General features: G+C 37.9%; 1 protein-coding gene across 2 annotated transcripts in view; it reads right to left on the bottom strand.

The window, feature by feature from the left end:
* Positions 1-19,585, bottom strand: part of ADAMTS5 (ADAM metallopeptidase with thrombospondin type 1 motif 5) — a 43,500-nt gene that overhangs the window by 3,477 nt on the left and 20,438 nt on the right. For both annotated transcript variants that reach the window (XM_019662019.1, XM_019662018.1), the window contains 5 exons: positions 15,888-16,055; positions 6,705-6,988; positions 5,096-5,279; positions 4,561-4,736; positions 2,566-2,741 (listed from right to left, as the gene is read on the bottom strand). In XM_019662019.1, coding sequence (XP_019517564.1) covers positions 2,566-2,741; positions 4,561-4,736; positions 5,096-5,279; positions 6,705-6,988; positions 15,888-16,055 — 988 coding nt within the window. The remainder of the gene's footprint in view (positions 1-2,565; positions 2,742-4,560; positions 4,737-5,095; positions 5,280-6,704; positions 6,989-15,887; positions 16,056-19,585) is intronic.

Below are 19,585 nucleotides of genomic sequence, written 5' to 3'. Positions count from 1 at the left end.
AAATAGAAATTCTTTAAAAGTCTTACCTTACCTTAACACAAAGTTTTAATGTATTTACAAGATTAGTTTAAAATTGGATTCAAAAATTAATTTTCTTAAAACAAAGTAGGATTGTGGGTACACTATCATTGTATACATGTTTATTATGATGTTCAAAATTAGGATGATGTTAGCACCCTGCCTTTGTTTTAAAATTTTATACTAACTTCTTTAAAGATTTACAAAAACAATACCCATCAAATTCCATGATCTTTACAAAGCTACTTTATGTTCTGGCACAAAATGGGATATACATCAACACAAACTAACAAAAATTTGCCCTCAATTTCACAAAAAGTCTTTACATTAATGTTTCTCAGACTTGTTCGAGTATTAGAATCACTTGGAAATCTTTGAAAAAAGGTTAATCCCCAGGCCCCAGACCAATGAAATCCCCATCTTTCTGGATTGGGCATGGGCTACGTACTACTTCTGGAGCTCCTTGTATTGTTTCCAACATGTAGACTAGTTGAGGAACCACAGACTTAATTGTTTGTTGAACTTGAGACAGAAGAGAGGCTCTGCTTCCATTTCTACTAGAATGCTGGACTATTAACTCAGCAGGACGAAAAATGGAGCATAAAATTCTGGGGAACCACAGCTTACTAATATCATCAAGCAGGGGAAAAAGAATCTTTAATGCCTTAGCAAATTTCCTGAACGCTTAGTATCCGCAAAGCATTATGATAGACTGACTGAGGCTTTATGGTGGGTGACAAATAAGATAGGTCTCTCATGATCCATCATTGACTAAGGAAAATGGCAAAGGCATACATATCTCCAATACCCATATACTTGCGAAAAATACAAAGACGGAAATTCTAATTAAGCAGCAGTGGACTATGCCATGAGAAGGAGTCATCATTTGCTAAAATCTTTGCCTCTATAAGTAAGGACTCCATAGCTTTTACCATCCTAATAGTTATTGAAATAGAAATAAGTACCTTGCTGGTGCAGTTTGACTGATGTGTGTGATATGTAATTGTTTACTTTCAAATTCTTACTCAAGTTTAAAGGTTTGGGGCACCTGATTCATACACGGAAAATACAAGCACTTCCTCTGAGTTGGAGAGGAGGCTCCTCCCCAGGGAAGCCCCTGTCTATTGGGCATCTGATCTGCAGTGACTGCCAGACAAGTGTCAGAGCTTCCCACTGTTTGAAGAGAAAAGATGCAATGCTGATGATGTTGCTTATCTATTCAACTTGATCCATTATTTTTATTTCTGTAATGCACTTGGATTAAACTTCATTGCAGGACTTTTTAGAAAAATATCTAATATCAAACGTACAGCAGCTTCAAACAAAGCCAGGAAGGATGTTGGACATGATACTTTATCTTACATAAAAACATATAAAGTGGGAGTATATTAAACTATTTGAACAAGTTTACTCCAGAGCTAATATAATGGCCATGGTAGGCTTAAAACGCAGGCCTCCTGACACTTGTATATGGCCCCCTATCCTGGCATTCACCAGCCATGTAGAATTGGGTAACTCCTGAACATTCAGAGTCCCCATTTCCTCATAGATAAAACCAAAGCTTAGAGTTGAACATTTCTAAGGTGTCTCACACCTTTGCAATATATAAAAATGCCAACTATAATTGGACTTGCAGGACGTTTGACCTAGATGGTCCAACACAATTAAATGAATAATTATTATATCACTAGAAAGTAGAATTAGCAATGCCTAATCAGTTCTTCAGCCATACCATTTTTATCATATCAAAGATACTTTTTATGTTAACACGGCATGTAATTGGTTTAATAAATCCTTATTGTTAACATGGTTTGCCAATTTCTCTCCCGTTGAAGACAACACAGCACATACATCAAGACCACAGGTGTGCTTGACCGATACCACTCAGTGTAAGGGTGGTGTGGTGCAGAAGACAAACAGCAGACTCCTTAGCTGACTCTGCCACCCTGCTGATAGCATAACATCTTATGCCAGAAATTGGGACTTCATAAACTTACATATTTAAAGTGACAGTATAATCAAGGACCATGAGAAGAAGCAGGAAACAGACCTTACTCTTTATCGAGTAGATTTACACCAGTGAAAACGCAATTGTCTCTACCACAGCAATTAACTTACATTTTGCAACAAGAAACTTTTTTTTTTAAGAAAAATTAGAGCCCAATGAGAAAATGTTTACTGAAAAAAGTAGTTAGGATGCAAACCAGCCATCCTTTCATAAATTATGTCTCAGGAATGGTGGATCTGCAAGGTATTGCTAAAGTGGAACGTCACTGACTTCGTTTCAGTTTTCATACTATAAGACGTTGACGTCGTGGCCACTGCAGTTTACCATCTCTCAGAGGCACCACGAGTTTCCACTCGACGACCAGAACTTCCTTTATCTTCTCTCTTTTTCTTCTCATATTCATAATGTGTTACTATAATAGAACCCTGCTAGCCCTCCTTCCACAGATACCTGATGATGTCACGTGAGTCCTTTATCCATTTTGCAAGCTTCTAAAGCTTTGTTCAATTCATATATGGGGAACTATTCTGTCACATTACCTTTTTTTATTGAAGGTCCCAATAATCTTTGTACAACTGGAGTTGTCTCCTCCACATACTCCACACTTGTCATACTGCAGCTTTGAGCCAATGATGCTATCACAGCCAGTTCGCACACACTTCCCTCGGACGCAGACAGAGTTACTGTATGGCCTACATTCAGTTCCATCAGTCACCTGAATATGAGAAACATAACAGCATAGGAAATACTTGTGCCCAGGTACTTGGTTTCTTAGGCAAAAGAACAAGTTCTGATTTGTGAGTTTTGAGTTTAATTGCAAAAGATAGTACATGGAAAAATAAACAAAGAACCAAAAAACCACAGTTTCCAAGAGCATCTAACTGAGAAATCCTTGATATCATGGCAGAAATAAGGTCTCGGACAAATCTGGGTTACGCACTTTCTCTCTTGAGCTTAATTCTGAAAGTGTTAGGAGACCCAGGATACTCACTTCTGTGTGCATCACACGTTCCCATTTTATAGGCTCGCCTTTTTACACTGATAAAAGCTATCTTTTCACTTAGTGTGTGGACGGCTGAGTAAGAGCAGGCTCAAAAGCAGAGATCTTTCTTTGTTGCATAATTGTTATTATAGCAATAAATTTGAAAATCTAAATCTGACATCCAGAACCTTGTCATGGTTGGAAAGCACTCCCTAGTGTGTCAAACTGTGGGATGCTGACATCAAGACAAACAGATGAGTGTAGGAAAGGGAGCCTGGGGAAGTTAGGGAGAGATGCTTACTGGGAGAGGCTGAATATGTTTGAAGAAAAGAACTAGTGTATATTTATAATGCTAACTATAAAATGGTATGTACATGGAGTATTTGTGGTTTGTGCATGTGAGTGTACATAAAAAACATGTCATATATATATATATATGTATATATATACATATATATATATATATATACACACACACAAATACGCAGACATATTTTGTACTTGTGTGCATACAAAACTCATCATATACGTGTGTGAGTATGTGACTGTGTATGGGTGTGTGTGAATTGAAGTAAGGTACACTTCAATAGGTTAACAGCTCTCCAAATAGTTATATTCCCAGGCGATGCTTTAGTTTTCATTTCTCTATAATACTTAAAATGAAAATGTATTATTTTGCAGTAAAAAACAAAACATTTTCAAAATTACATTAGTTAGACATTAACTTATTTTCCAATAATGTCATAAATATCTGAAAGCCAGTTACAAAGTTGGTTTTAAATGTAGCCCCTGTTTGCAAATTAGATAAACAGTGTTTTAAATTGTTGCATAACATTGATTGTGAAAAATAAAGCTGCAATTTTTAAAAAACGTTCCATGAAAAATAAGGGATAATTTCACACATGTATAATGTATACAGCTCGAGGGGCACTGATTCATATTAAGGGTACAAGACATCACCATGCTAAACTATCTTCCAAAATGCTGTTTAAAGGCTATACAGTTTTCAAATGTATGATGTGCCATGATTTATTAAGCTAACCATTTATTGTTAGACACCTAGGTTGTTTTTGGTTCTTTTGCTCTTATCATCAATACGGCTAAATGAATATTTGCAACCCCCCACACCCGTCAAAAAAGTCCTGGTCAGCCATGACAGTTTTAAAATCTATCTTCATGGGTCATCAAAGGAGTTCTTCAATAAATGATAGAAAAATAGAAAGCTTTTGGCTTTATGGTCCCCTTTACAAACATGCCCAGGGAATACTAGCTGTTTTCATGGCTATTTTGAAGTTAAGGTCACATCTCACCTTCCTTGACAGAGAGTTGAACTTTTAAAAAATAGCTTTTAAAACAGTTCTGTTTGCAAAATAATTTTTATTCATTATATAAAGTTTGAAACTATAGAAATGATAGAGATGAAAATAAAACCCTTCCAAGTCTAGCCACCCCCAAATAACGGCTGTTTGCATTTGGTATCTGCAGGCTTCATGCTACCAAATACTTTCCACCGAGGATGCCTACTGTTTCAGGACAGTCAGCATACACTTACCTTTGGAGAAAACACCACATAGTAGCCAGTGCCCTTAGCTCTGCAGGTCAGTTTGCACACGTCCCCTGGCAGGACGCCGGCGTATTTGGGAACCCATTCCACAAATGTTTTGACTCCTTTTGCATCAGACTGATATCCATTTTTGGCCTCACATTGCTCATGACGAAAAGATTTACCTAAAAAACAAAATGTCACATTATTACTCTACTGTTCTGAACTTACATACATTCTTGTGCTTTTAAATAATTAAGGAGAAGATGCTAACTTTTTTCAGAGCCTCTTTAAACACTAGTGTTGAAGGTTTTTTATCTATATACAGAGTTGAAAACAACAATTATTTTCTTCCTAGTCCCTGAATACTCAATTGTTTGTAATAATAATTTTAAATCACTCATGCATTTGTTGTTGATTTGCACACTGGTGGAACTGTGCAGCATAAGATTAATAGGCTATTTCTCCAACCTCCTCTATTTATTACTGCTAGAATACAAGCCACATGACACATGATGGTTGCTGACACCTGGGAGCAGCGTACCATTAGGCGGGCAGGGCATAACACTGCAGGAACGGTAGATGGCCCTCTTTCCTGTGCAGTAGCGGCCACTGTTTCTGGGCGCTGGGTTATTGCAGTGGCGATAGGCAAACTGTACTCCTCCCCCACATGAGCGAGAACACTGGCCCCAGGACCCCCAGGACCCCCAGTTGCCATGGCTTGATGTCTGAAATAGAAAATAGAAGATATTTTAACTCAGAGGAAGGAAAACATTCAAAATTTACATTTGGAAATCGCTTGCATTCAATGACTGGAAACGTCATCACAGATGGCGTTAAATTTCCAATGAATTTTATGTGGTCATAGGTATTGAATATTCTAGAATTATGTTTCCCATTCTAAGCAATTCATATTTTCTGCTTTCCCCCCCTCCACCCCTCACTCCTGCACTGCAGGCATTGGGTTCTTCACCCAAAGTACTCAGCGCGCTGCAAGGATCACCTCCTCATTCCTCTGGACGATTTTAAATTATGCCTTCTGACATTATACATTTCTGTGAATAACCACTGAACCATGGTTAACGTTTTGTCCACTCTGATCATGCATCTTTACCAAAATGCACGATGCTAAAGGTTTTGCATGCCACCGGGCATTAGTGGATTGTGCTTATATCATTTCTCCCTCTTTAGCACTAAAGTTCTGCAGTGCCTTTGTTAACTTCACACAACTTCTCTGTGACAGACTTTCAACCTATGTGACCTGAGTTTGACTTAATTCCTAATGAGATTAGAGTCTCCCCTCCCCCCACCCCTGAAAGGAGATGTGACAGATATTGAACTGCACCCACACCACATACACACGACAGGAATTGAGGGACCCTGCTATGACACCCCAGGTCTATTACTCTGGAGACACTGCAGTAGGAAGCTGAGACACTCCAAAAGGAAGATTATTATAAACCGCTTTGCAGGGGGAAAGCGTGAAGAGCGTCCCCTGACTGCCTGTGTCAGGTGACCTGAGAAGGCTGGGCTGTGGGATAGCCTTGGAAGACACAGGTGATAGGCATATGTCCATGTTCTTCTAACAATGTTTAAAATCTTGTGAGCGTGAACAGAGGCCTTGCTTGGGCCTTAATAATTGAGGTGGCAGCTGCTGACCCGAAAGTGGACTCTAGGGGAAGGGTGGAGGTTTTTCCTTGGAGCAAGCATAGGTTCCTTTAGCTCCTACAGTTACTGAACTCGCTGTGGGGGAGAAAACAGGCCCATTTTGGAGCGCATCACGTATGTAGGAAGACCACATGTCAGTTCTACCGCTATTTCCTTTCTGTATTTAAATATCTCTATTCTGATAACTTTAGTAAGAGATATGAAAGTAAAGTTCCAAATGGTGGGACCTCCTTGGAGTCTGGAGTAGCTAGACTCTGGGCTATACATGCTTATTTGTTATCGGACAGGACTGGGAGGAGTACCTATGACCCGCGTTTTCTCCAGTTTATGATGACTGCAAATGGCTCCTGTGGTTAAAGGAGGAAGCAGTAAAATGATCTCTCAAGAAAAAATAGCTTAACTAAGAAATAAAGCCTTCCGGCGACAGTCCCCACACATGTGAGAGGAGTGGGCTCCAGGCATTGCGTGACCCGAAAATCACTTACTGAATAATATTTTTTCTTGGTTTTGTCCACACACTTGCCCTGCAGGCAAATCCTGCCTTTCCCACATGGTGTGCCCTCCACGGCTGGCAGCTTCTTGGTCAGACACACCATCTGGCCCTGGCGCACCACCGCGCACCACAGCCGGGCGCAGACGTCCATGCCGGGGCACACCGAGTACTCGGGCCCGAAGGTCAGGTTGCACTGCTGAGTGGCATCGTAGGTCTGTCCTGGGAGTTCTTCAGGGCCCAGGATCTGCTTGCGAGGGAGGTCTAGCAAACAGTTACCTAAAAAAGGAACCAAGGTTGATTGCTGGTCCGTGTTTACGTTGCAACGCACTAAAACTATGGATCTAAAAATGAAACGCTCCAGCTGGTGTTGAAGCATGAAGCCCCAGATCAGTGCTGTGTTGCCCTGGAGAAGGGACTCTGGGGGGGACGGGGCTGGGTGCCTCCTCGTGCTCACCAACACCTTCCAGGATTTCCAGTGGGTGATGTGCTCTGGGGTATCCACAGTGATGGCAGTGGTATGAGTAAATAAAAGTATTTTGTAATGGTTAGTTGTGAAAACAACCATTGTGCTGAAGGACTAAAAGAAATTGGGATAGACCTAGCGGAAATAAGATAATGGATCTAAAGCAACAACAATAAATAAATGAGAAACAGAGTTGGAACTCCTGTACACCCCATTCTCCACTTCCAACTTACCTCTTCCTCATGTGCCCATCCAGGTCTCCTTTCCATTAATTCCACAAATAATAAACAAGGTGAAACCTCATTAATTCATTCACTCACTCAAAACAATGATAGTTGGTATTAGGCTCAACGTATCTGGTTAGTAACTACAACATTCTAGCGGACGTGGGGAAAACAAAAAAATGAGTCTGATCCACTCCTCACGGTCTCCCAATAAAGTGAAGGCAATACACTAAATAAGTTGCTTTTCTCAGGCTGATAGGAATTTTAATAATGACTTTTCAAGAGTCACAGACTAAAGGAGCAGTGGGAGAAGAAAATTAATCGTTGATAATTTGGGTCGCGGCCCATCTTTTTAATCTTCTCCTTTTTCTACACTTTGCATCAGTTACTTCATGCAATTAGTATTTGCTGGGTGTCTGGAGTGTGTCGCCACCAATAAGTTGGTGCTTTCGTTGCAGAGTAATAGGGGGGTATATAGTGAGGTGGGATCCACAGCAGCCGGCACACGCACTGATGATACAAATTCAGAAGTGGAAACGTGTGTCACCTCCCTGCAAAAAGCTCCCCTAAGAGCCCCTGATCAGTGAGTGAATACCATTAATTTTCTCCCATCTGTTTCTGTATTTTTTACTTGACTTTAGGATTTACCTACTGATTATGAATAGAATTAAAAATCCAAACATTTGTTACATGCTTACACTATTCTCAGTTCTTTAAATGTACTAACGTGTTTAACCCTCACAAGAACTCTACAAAGCAGATTCTATTGTTTTCTTTATTTTACAGGTAAGGAAATGGAGAAACATAAAGATAGGTCACGTAGCTATTAGGGTTTCATGCTCAGAGGTTAGCCTCCTCATCTTAGACCATCTTGTCTCTGCTTACCATGTGGATAGAGTTCTTGTTTTATTGCTGAAGGGCAAGTGTGTGTAGGGATCTTTTAAATGGTAGATATCATGTCTAATGGTAGAAACATGCAGTCTAAAGTTTAACTCTGGCAAAACACTAAATGGTTGAGTGTTCTTGGCCAAGGTAGTTAACTTCTCCCTAATTTATTTTCAAGCTCTGAAATGTTTTTCTTCTCATTGTGACATTGTAAGGGTAAAATTAGCTAACAAAGATGTAAGGGGCGACCAGGAAAATCCAAAACAATGACAGTTGCTACTATGCCCAACATATGTAACAACCATTTAGATGTATTTGAGCTATTCTTTGATTCAACAAAACAAAATAATATTTAAATCCTACTTTCCACTGAGAAACTAAATATTCAGCACATTTTAAATATACTGCAAATGTTTTTATAACTACAACATTCAAGTTTCTTCAAAGTGAATATCTTAGAATTTGTCAATCTGTGATGGAGGCATTATATGAAAATGAATAAAGAGTAAAGTTCCTATTTAACTTCTGAGCCAGAACGTTTGAAGAGGTAAAGCTTCTTAAGGCAAGCCAGGAAAAGCATTAAAAGTAAGTATCCAGCCAAAGAGAACTTTGGGAGAAAAACATCAAGTTAAAAGAAAAACATCAACATCAAGTCGATAGGAAAGAATGATAGTAAAACCTCACACTAAGCTTTGTTTAGAAAACAGAGTAAGATTAGGCTCTTCAGAACTCTATGGAAAGAGTTATCTTATTTGCTACATAAAAAAGGGGGGGGGTAAAAAAAAAAGCATTGTGTAAACCAGGGAACACTCATCAGGCTGCTCGTGTTAGAAGACTGTCAACAGTTCTCTGAGACAGCAAGAAGCTTTCCAATTCTTCAAAAGTGCTGTTTTAAGAAACTTTTTAAAATTTTACTGAAAAGCACAGACCATAAGACTGAGGGATGAAATATTAGCTGGAAGGTCTTTACATGTGTGGGTGCATGTGAAATAGGTCTACCTGGTTTGTCTCCAGCCAAAATAAGTCACCACCTCTCTATGGACGCAAAGCCACCGACACCCTGCTTCACTACTACATGATGAGCAAAAAGAAACGTATAATACAAATAATTTCAAATCAGCTTCGAAAAGGAGACTTCAATAGGTGGAATATCTTTACAAAGCTTAATGCCAAGGCACAACGGTTTTTGTTGTTGTTGTTGTTTAAATAATACATTTGCTTTGTTATTAAAAATACAGTATCTCAGCTATATGGTTTTCCCTTAGAGGTCACCTGGAGATGACCTTTCCTTGCTTAAAATAAAATGATTTATTTCAGAATTGCCATTAATGTATTATTCCAGTGCTCTCAAGGATTTGTTGCTGTATGAGTTTCTTTCTACCATAAAATATTCAGTCTATTGATTTCATCTGTATGTTGAATTATGTCCTTTTGCTGTAAAATAGATACAGACATCTCTACCAAATGTAGTCTTCTGCCACAGAACAACAATTAAAAAAATCAATAAAGAACCTCATTTTGAATCTTGCAGTATAAAACATTTAAAATCTAAGTAATGGTGGATTGGATATAGATTTTCCATTTAAAAAATACATATATTTGTGGGGAGGGGTGAGAGAGGAAATTGATCAATCTTTTAGTGTCATTTATATTGAACTCTAAAAGCATCTGGTCTACTTCTAACTTTTCTTAATCTGTTTTACTTTTATTATCAACCATTTCTTCATATCAACTTCACATGGTTTTTTTAATTCACCCTAGTCTGAAATCCTATCTGAGACATGCTGCCAACATTTTGTCTGTTTGTTCTGTTCCATCAACTGCCAAGTTGCAGTTTTCTTTCACTCTTTCTTTTCTCTCTCCCTCCTTTCCTTCCTTCCTTCCTTCCTTCCTTCCTTCCTTCCTTCCTTCCTTCCTTCCTTCCTTTTGGTGCATATAATTGCATGGTTTCTAAATGAAAGACATGTGTGTATGCTGCACGTTTGTTTTACTATCCATATTAAGTTAAGTGGTACAAGTAAGGTGAACAATTAAAAAGTAAGACTCAGTGATTTGGGATGGATGAATAAAGGAAAGGGTGGCTGTTCCGTTGACACAAGGTATACTAAGGGTGATGGAAAGCATGCCCTGTGTCTAGGAAACGGAACCAAAAGGTCTTTGGTTATTTATGTCTGACTACCAGCACTGTTTGCCTTTCATATTAATGATTAATAAAATTATCACATTGAGGTTGGCTTGTTCTTTTCATTTCCCCCCCCTATTTCCAGCACTGTAGTTATGTATTTCTATCTTCTCTTCCTTTTTAGTACAGGTAGAAAATCGAGTGTTGGCCCAAATATCCATGGCCTAGGAGAAAGCAGTTAATATTTCTCATGAAACTCATTCAAAGGGGCCTAACAACACTGCAAACTCTCCCCTTTTGCTTCCTATCACCATCTCTCTCACCCTGCACCTCTTACGTTCGTCTTTATTTGAATGTCTAACATGAAAAGAGAACTTGATGATGCTAGATATGGAGGGCAAACCAATGGTTGCCAGGTGGGAGGGGGGCTTGAGGGGTTGGATGAAAAAGGTGAAGGGATTAAGACGCACAAATTGGCAGTTACAAAATAGTCATGGGGATGTGGGGATATTGCCAATAATATTGTAATAACTGTGCATGGTGCCAGGTGGATACTAGACTTACTGGGAGGGGTCACTTCATAAATTATAGAAATGTCTAACCACTATGCTGTACACTTGAATCTAATATAAATAATATTGAATGTCACCTGAAACCATTATAACATTGAATGTCAACTATAATTAAAAATTAAAATTAACAAAAAAAAGAGAGAGGAACTGACGCATTATGGACTTAGTGACAAATAAACTAATGAGGTCACTGATGAAGGCACAGACAATCGTTTCCGACTAAAAGTAATTTAAGGGGTTTGTTTGTGAAACTGAGAAGCATTCGATCCACTATTTAGTGGATGTAGTGCCAAGGGGATTAAATTAAAAATTCTCCTTGTTGAAGGATGAAACATAGCCTTTTAAACATATAGGTTACCATGGACTTAAAAATATGTCTTATTTGCAGGCTCTATTAAATAACCTGTCTAAGTGAAAATCAAGATATACAAGAATGAGCTTCAAATTTGATGAGGACTATCTTAAAAACTGAATGTTAACTCTTGGAGACTTAGTGGGGTGATCACACTGTAAGGTATATATTTATCAAATCATTATATGATACACCTGAAACTAGCATAAGCATACCAAGTATACTTAAATTAAAAAAGAACCTTAAAAATTAAATAAATCAATAACAGGCTATAACTATAGATGCACTAGATATTAAAAATATAATCAGGATGTTATGAACAACTTAATGCCCATAAATGTTTATCTAGATTAAAAAATAAAAAAGTCTGAATGTTCAGCTCCCATGACCAGCTTCATAATCTACACTTACAAGGGATTCAGGGAATTGACTTTCTAATACAATTTTATCTCCCAAGTTCTGGGTTCAGTAAGTGGTTGTAAACTCAGATCTTGAAATATACTACATTTAAATTTTTCAGAGCTGTGTATAGATTTTCCTGAGCAGGCTGTGTCGTGGGTATTCTTGAGTTGTATCTACTTAGGTGGTGGCCTTTCTCATCCCCTGGCACTGTCAACTTAGGGATACCGCAGACACAGCTATCGTTTTTGGCCACACGGTTATTAAGCATTTGAGACAAGAAATTCAATAGCCTGCTTTCACTGCACCATTTTTCTGCCAGTGCTTACCTTTATTTTGGAGGATCATACTCCTAGCCAGCTTGCCTAGAGCTAATTTGTGTAAACACTGCAGAATGTCTTCAAGTATCTTGGCCAGGCTGGCAGGGGCTGGGGGGGTCCCCAGGAGACATGGCTTCTCCTTTTCTGAATCACAAATCTGCAGGCACAGTTATTTTAGAGAGTGCACACTGACTTTTCAAGCCATAACCTAATTGCTCCATATTTCTTGTTGGAACTAAATCAGGAAACACTCAGTATTAATGGATTTAAATTTGGCACTGCTTGAGTGCTGCAAATGTCCGGCTACTTATGGCTAATAATTTCAAAAACAAATCAAATGATTGGAATTTAATTGTACGCTGAGACCTCATTTCTTCAGCATTGCTGGAGGTGGGAAGCAGATAGATGAGCTACTATCCATAAATAGATTTTTTCCAGATAATGAATTCTTTAGGTACCATCTAAAAATTGTATAAATTTTGTGAGAGTGTCTACTTAAAAAATAGCACTTGCTTTGTTGCCTTTATATTAGTGTCACAATTTAATCTTCCTAAATGAAGGAAAATGACTTTTTTGGGAGTGTTGGTTTTTGTATCATGCTGAAATATAGAGGTACCTTCACTGATCATGCTGGTGTGATGCGGTTTTTTACCTTTTAGAAAATGGTGCCGGACCTCTGAGCTTTGAATGTTTTAGGGCTACATCTTACCGTTTTTCTGGTTTCTCTCTATTTGTCAAATGATATCATTTCTTGCTCCCAGTTCACCTGTCTAATGAAGGGCACCCCCTCCATGACTATATTATTGCTTGAAATTGTTCATGGCCTAGAAAAATTAGAAGAGAAAGATAGTAGAACTGTTTCTACTAAATATGAATAAATGGGCTATGAATGAGAGCCTGCATGGCTCCCAATGAGTAAAGTGGAAGGTTTTTATGATATGGTTTCATGATATCAGTTTCGTTTTCTAACAAAAATGTATTTTTTGTTTGTTTGTTTTTCCTCTGTCTTGGGCTTTGACTTTCTTGGTTCTCTCTTACGCTCTGAAGAGGAAATGTCAGAACCTCAACCATCTCAAAATCACTAAACTGACTTCATCAGTTTTTCTGAGTGCAATTTAGAAGTTATTAAATTATTTGAATTCACATTTAAGTGACAGTGCTACAGAGAGCACCGCTGTTTCCGCTGCTCTAATTCTGTACCTGTGCATGCTATTTTGAAATGAACACACTTTGCCATTGTATCATAGGGCCTTTCTTTGGTTCTCCTTATTCTGAAATGATTTTATTCATTATAGGCTAAAATCAAACTATTTTCTTTTGGTTAAAACACAAAACTGCCTATCCAACATATTCAAAAGTGAAAAAGTCTAAGTTTGATGAAATGAATTTATTAATAAACTATGAAAATTAGCTGTCCAAAGAACTGTGCTAATTGAATTTATTTATTTAATATTATATAGAAATGGGAAATTCAGATAAGATTTTATCAGTGCACGTGAATAAGATCTATTTCTATTAGAAGTATGTTCTTGGGATTGTTGCCAGTGGGGAGGGGGATTGGGGGAAAGAGTGAAAAGGGGAAGGGATTAAGATATGCAAATTGGCAGTTATTAAAACAGTCATGGGGATGTAAAGTACAGCATAGAGACTATAGTCAACAATATTGTAATAACTATGTATGGTGTCAGATGGTTACTAGACTTATCGGACGGTCTTGTCGTAAGTTACATAAATGTCTAATCACTTTGTTGTACAGCACAAACCAATATAACATTGTATGTCAAGTGCAATTGTAAAAAAATTTTAAAGCATGGTCTTCGTTGCTATCTACCATGAGGTCCTTTGGAATAGACAGATTTATACAATATATGAATAGGTTGCAAAACATTTTTAAAACTGAGCAGGGACTCTTTTAAATACAGAAATAATGTTAAGAAATGAAGACAATACTCAAAGAATATTTACTGCTCAGAAAGTAAGATCATGAATTCCATCAACATGAAATAAATGAAATCATTCTAAAATTATGGCACTAAGAAATAAAATTCTGCACAGCATTGTAATTAACTGACCTAATACTAGCACAGGAAAAAAAAATTGGTCCCACTTTAGCCATAAGTATTTGCTGCCTTAGCAACTAAATCCATTCATTTAGTGATTCAGTTTAGCTCAACCTTTTGGAATGTGTAACGTGTGATGCTGAAATAAAATATTAATGTGATTTCATTTTCAGAAAACCTGAGCAAAAACCCCCCCAAAAAACAGCAAAAGTAATATTGTAGAGATTCCACCCAAGAGGGACTTTATTAGATATTGACTTGACCAATGTAGGCAGGCAACTGATGAAGTAAATATTCATGTGGGGACGTGGTCAGCATTAAACCAACATTGTAAATTAAGCAAAATAGAAAAGTACTATTTTATTGTTAGTCTCAAGGAAAAACCTAATGTATTGATTCTTAGTATTATTTCTAAGTCTTTGAGATATTGGGATGCCCTCTCAATTAATGAAGAACATGTATTTTGTATTGAGGGAAATTTTAAACCAAACTAGGTATAGATTATTTTTAGGAATAGGAAATTTTAAAAGTCCCAATTAAATATCGCATTACCACTAACAGACCAAAAAATAAAATGTGTTAATGAACAGATTTTGCCTACAAGATCCCCAAAAGCTATGCAGCAGAATTTCTTTTTTGTGTGAAATGAATTGAACTTTTCAATTGTTTTAATATTATGTAGCCAAAATTCAAGATGGGCAGTTCACTAAGAAATTACAAAAATATCAAGCCATAAACTTTGTGGAACTAAGAAAAAACAGTTATCACAGATTCTCTTGATCCAACTTTGAACCATATCATGAGATCAATTTATAGACAATTACTATGATCAAGAATTTCTGTCATATTCAATTCAACCAAATTTTAGGAGAAAGAAAAACAAAAAATGAGAATATGGCCATTTCTGTAATGTGAGACACGGACTAAGTGGTTTCTGAAGTTCTCTTCCAAGTCTAATGAGTCTATTCTCCCGTGTTTCTAGTATTTTTAAGTAATGAGAAATGCGAGGAAATTTGCAACTGCTTGTCTCAAAGATTACTACTTAAGGGTCAGAATTTATTATTTCTAAAAACTGTGACTCCTTTATTATTTTTATATAATTCACAGCACTCATCCTAGATTTATAGAGTTTGATAAAGTATGCTGTGCTCTTGAACTGTATCTAAATGAGAAAGCCAAAGATTTTCTTTTGAAGTTCTTAAAGTGTTTGCTCATCATTCTGATTGATTTTCTATTTCTGTTCTGCAATTTTCCTCCACTTTCAGGAGAATCTGCTGTCAGGATGAATTCTTCCTATGAATGCAAATCTAAAGAGCTTCCTTCCTTGGCTTTATGTTGCCATAAAGAGAATCTGACAGAATTGTCACCTACATCTTAACCACACCCCTATAATAGGCATGTAACAAATAATTCTGAGAGTCATATTAATAGCAGGGAAACAAGATGTCTGCCAGCATTCTCACAGGAAGCTGGTGGTGAAAGAGGGAATAAAAGCCAAGCTTTCAGGGCACTAGCTAGGCATTCTGTGTGGTCTCCCACACTGCTTCTCTTTTGAACTTTTCAATTCAAAAGCAAAAATACTGTAGCTATAATGCCACCAAGGACGTCGGCATTACACAATAACAGAAAGTCCTCTTGCTCCTTTTTTTTTTTTTCACACTATCTAAACAACCATTGTCTTAGAGGTCAAGGTGAATGTCATGAGGATATAATGAAATCAAACTTGTAATAATTCCAAAGTTTCTTTCTGAGCCCATGTTGTCCTTAATAGTACATACCGTGGCCATCATCCAGGAATTCTGTGATGGTGGCTGAAGCGCATTTGGACCAGGGCTTGGAAGCATCAATGCTGGTCAGGATGGAAGACATTAAACGCTTATCTTCTGTGGAACCGAAATTCTCTTCACAGAATTTGGAATCGTCGTGAGAGAGGCCAAGTAGATGTCCTAAGGGAGAGGATATAGGAAGTGCAAATAATGAGTGGTTTTGCATTTCTACTTTTCTGTGACAATTCTACTAGCACTTTTTTTTTCCCTTCAATTGTATATGAGTTCATTTTAACTGTCTTCTCATGCAGAAACTAGATCCCCAGGGAAATTAAAGCTGCATGTGGTTAGAAGTGGGCCTTTTGGTGAACATTTTGAGAAAATCTGAAAAGTTACACTAAGAAGTGGATGTTCCCATAATCCATCTGGATCACATATGCTCAATGATATGTAGAAACAAGGCCTTATTTAGAATCTAGAATTTGCAAAGCAACTATAGGATTATGTCATAGCTCTCACTACATATTCTTGCAATTACTTGTCTAATTTTCCACCTTATCAAACATAATCCCCATGAGATCAGAGAACATTTCTCCCCATTGACAGTTGAAAGTTCTATGTTTAACTCAATGTTCTGCAAGTTGCAAATACTTAGTAGATGACTTCTATTTTCTTGGCCAAGTAGATAGGTAGTTATATAAGGGATGACTGGGGGGATGAGATGGGAAACAAAGAGGGGTCAAGTTAGTAACTTTCTGGTTCCATGCAAATGGAAGCTTGTTTCTCCCTTTCATTTCTTTTTGTTATTTAGTAAGTTGTGAATGTTACTAGTCTTACAAATAAGTGGCAGCCTTTAAAAATATACCCATTTCCATTTTTAAAAATGTCTAAAATACCAAGATGCCCATTATGGAGTGTTAGAGCTTGAAGAGAAAACAAACACTAGGAAGGTAAGTGAGTGTCCAAAACCACTCAGCTAGGTGGTGTTATGCCCCAACCACGTTCTCTGCAATCCCAGCCACTGCCATTTGCATTCTACAATGTAGATATTATATCCCAGTGTACAGAGCAACATGCTTCTAAATAGACTAAATTGTTTTGATTACATAAGATTAATTTTCACATAGTCTACAAAAAAAATGACATTTCCCAACAAGTCTATATTTTTTTTAATAGCTGAGCCATCCTGCTACCTGTTGGCAGCTCAGCAGCTACTCAGCTCGGGTCGGGACTCGAACTGCTGTTGCTCAGAGCTCAAACTCTTGAGCGAGTTCTTAACCAACTGAGCCACTCGGCTGGCTCTCCAACAAGTCTAAAATGCTGTTAAAAATAATTCTAGGGTAGCAGTGTGTAGAAACTCCAAAAGGTAGGCAACAACAAGTACTTCTAGTAGGTTTTTGGTGGTTGTTTTTTGTTTTTTTGTTTTTTTGGAAAACTTTATAGATGCATATACAAACCACGATGAAAGAATGTAGAAAATTCTATAGAAAAGCGATCACTGCATTCTCTAAGGGTTTCTGGGGGCCAAAGGCAGGGACTTTGGCTATTCTGTCAAAAAAGTCCACTGTGCACTAGTAAAACCCAACGGAGATGAAATCGTTCGCACTGTACTCCAACTGCTTTTGGCCAACTTGTTAAATCACCAACACCTCATAACAAAATGGCGCGTTGAGCAGCTGGTTGCTGTTGTGGCTGAAATGAGGTGGCTAGGGCTTGGTGACCTTCAGAGGCTCCACGTTTTATGCTGCTTAGATAGTTACTTCCTTCAATAGCATTTACTAGGCTAGCAAGTTTTCTTTGGGAAAGCCTCCCACCACCACTCACATTTTATTTGGTCAGTAGCATAAATGTGCATCACAGTCTGTAAAGTATGTCCCAAATTACATGCAAAAGAAGATTGGCAGGGCTTCACCCAGTTTTGGAGTGGTATGTTGAGTTTTTCAGGGAACCACAGCTCACAGAAAAACAGAGCCCTTCATTCATGTCCTGTTCAAAATGGCTTAAAGTTACTTAGTACATCAAACACGTATTGAGAACGCACTCTGGGCTTCTTGAACTTTTCAAAGGTAGAATCTTTATCAGCTGATATTGGAATTTGTGTGGAAATTTCTTCACACTTGAGTTTTTTCCCACTGGCATAGAAGAGAGAGAGGGAAAGTGGCCTAAGGTGACCTCTGAAGCATCATATTTATTTGATTTCAGGTTTTATATTTTTAAAAATGTAATTTTGGCATTCTACTTCATAAGATATTCATATTTATTTAATGGACGAATAGTCTTTTTCCACCAAATCTATATAAATAAATAGCAATTTTCATATGCATTTTTATTACTGCATTAAAGAATCATCACTTTATTTGGAGGGTAGATTTTAGATATCTGATTTAAAATCCAGGTCATGGGGCTGACCGCATGGCTCAGTTGGTTAAGAGCTCGTTCAAGAGTGCAAGCTCTGAGTAACGGGGTTGCCGGTTCGATTCCCGGCCCCAGCTGAGCTGCTGCTGAGCTGCCAACAGGTGGTGGGATGGCTCAGCTAAAAAAATAAAAAATAAATAAAAAGAATAAAATTCAGGTCATGTGGCAAACACCAAATTCACTTGGAGGGGCCCAAGAGAGTACCTCAATTTTTCTTTCATACAGCATAGTATGGCATATAGTTTTAAAGATTTCAATTACATAAGCAAAGCAGTTTATTTACAAATAGTTTGGTATAATTTTATGAAGTTTTTGGCATGCTCTTTGGCATAATATTGTGAATTTTATGCTCCCTACACTTACTGATGTATTAGTGTCACTTAATTTCTGCTGAAGATGCACATAAGACATTCTTATGTGGCCGTCAGAAAAGATTGCCATTCTGAGCATAAACAGATCTTAGTTCCAATTCAGCAAGAGCTAAAAGGAGCTGTGAATTTTGTAAGATTTCCAAGAGTCCATCAGGCGTGGACTGCTTGAGGGCCCCCTGAGAGAGACAGACTCTTTGGAGGGCTGGTGAATGTTCTGTCCTCCATGAAAAAAGTCTGTCAGCTCTGGCATGCTCTCGTAAGGGCAGTGAGGGTCATGGGCAATGTGCAAAACATTTAGGCACCCAAAGAAACAGGCAGCCAGTTCCACAGAAGCTGGAACGAGGGCACAGAGAGAGAGAGAGAGAACCATGTGACTTCCCTGCAGGCTAGACAGGAATTGAAATGGAAGATGAATGTGAGGGATGCTTGGATGCTCTTCAGGAAAGACGTGACACTCATAGTAAAGGCCCTGGGAAGAAAAAGAAGTGGTATTTGCAAGTGTGATTTCCTAATCATTATGCTAAGGTATCTAATGTCGTCTGAAATTCACCATTATCTTTGAGCCCTGAAATGACAATGTATGTATAAAAGCACATGCTCTTTTAAAGGGACACTCGTAGTAAGGACAACACACTAGCACATTAAGAGCTGATTAACAGAGAAAAGGCCAGAATCTAGGACATTTAAAATGTTATGTCCCAGCTGACAACAATATATTTCATGTTGTGAAAGCAATCAGAGTTTATCATTGTGTCATGAATCACCTAGGACATCCACCTTTTCCAGTGACAGTTTGTTTGTAAGTCACCCACAGAGATCCTTAAAATTACAGGTGTGGAGTAAGTGACACACAAGGCAGAGGTGGGTTTGGTTTGACAATTCACTGTCAGGATTTCAAAGTAGAGGTCCCCAAGTCTTGGTTTA

The sequence above is a fragment of the Hipposideros armiger genome, unplaced genomic scaffold (assembly GCF_001890085.2).
Source record: "Hipposideros armiger isolate ML-2016 unplaced genomic scaffold, ASM189008v1 scaffold_363, whole genome shotgun sequence".
NCBI classification, from domain to species: Eukaryota; Metazoa; Chordata; class Mammalia; order Chiroptera; family Hipposideridae; genus Hipposideros; species Hipposideros armiger.
Note: the sequence above shows the minus strand (reverse complement) of the source record. Positions and strands in the feature narration are given on the sequence as shown.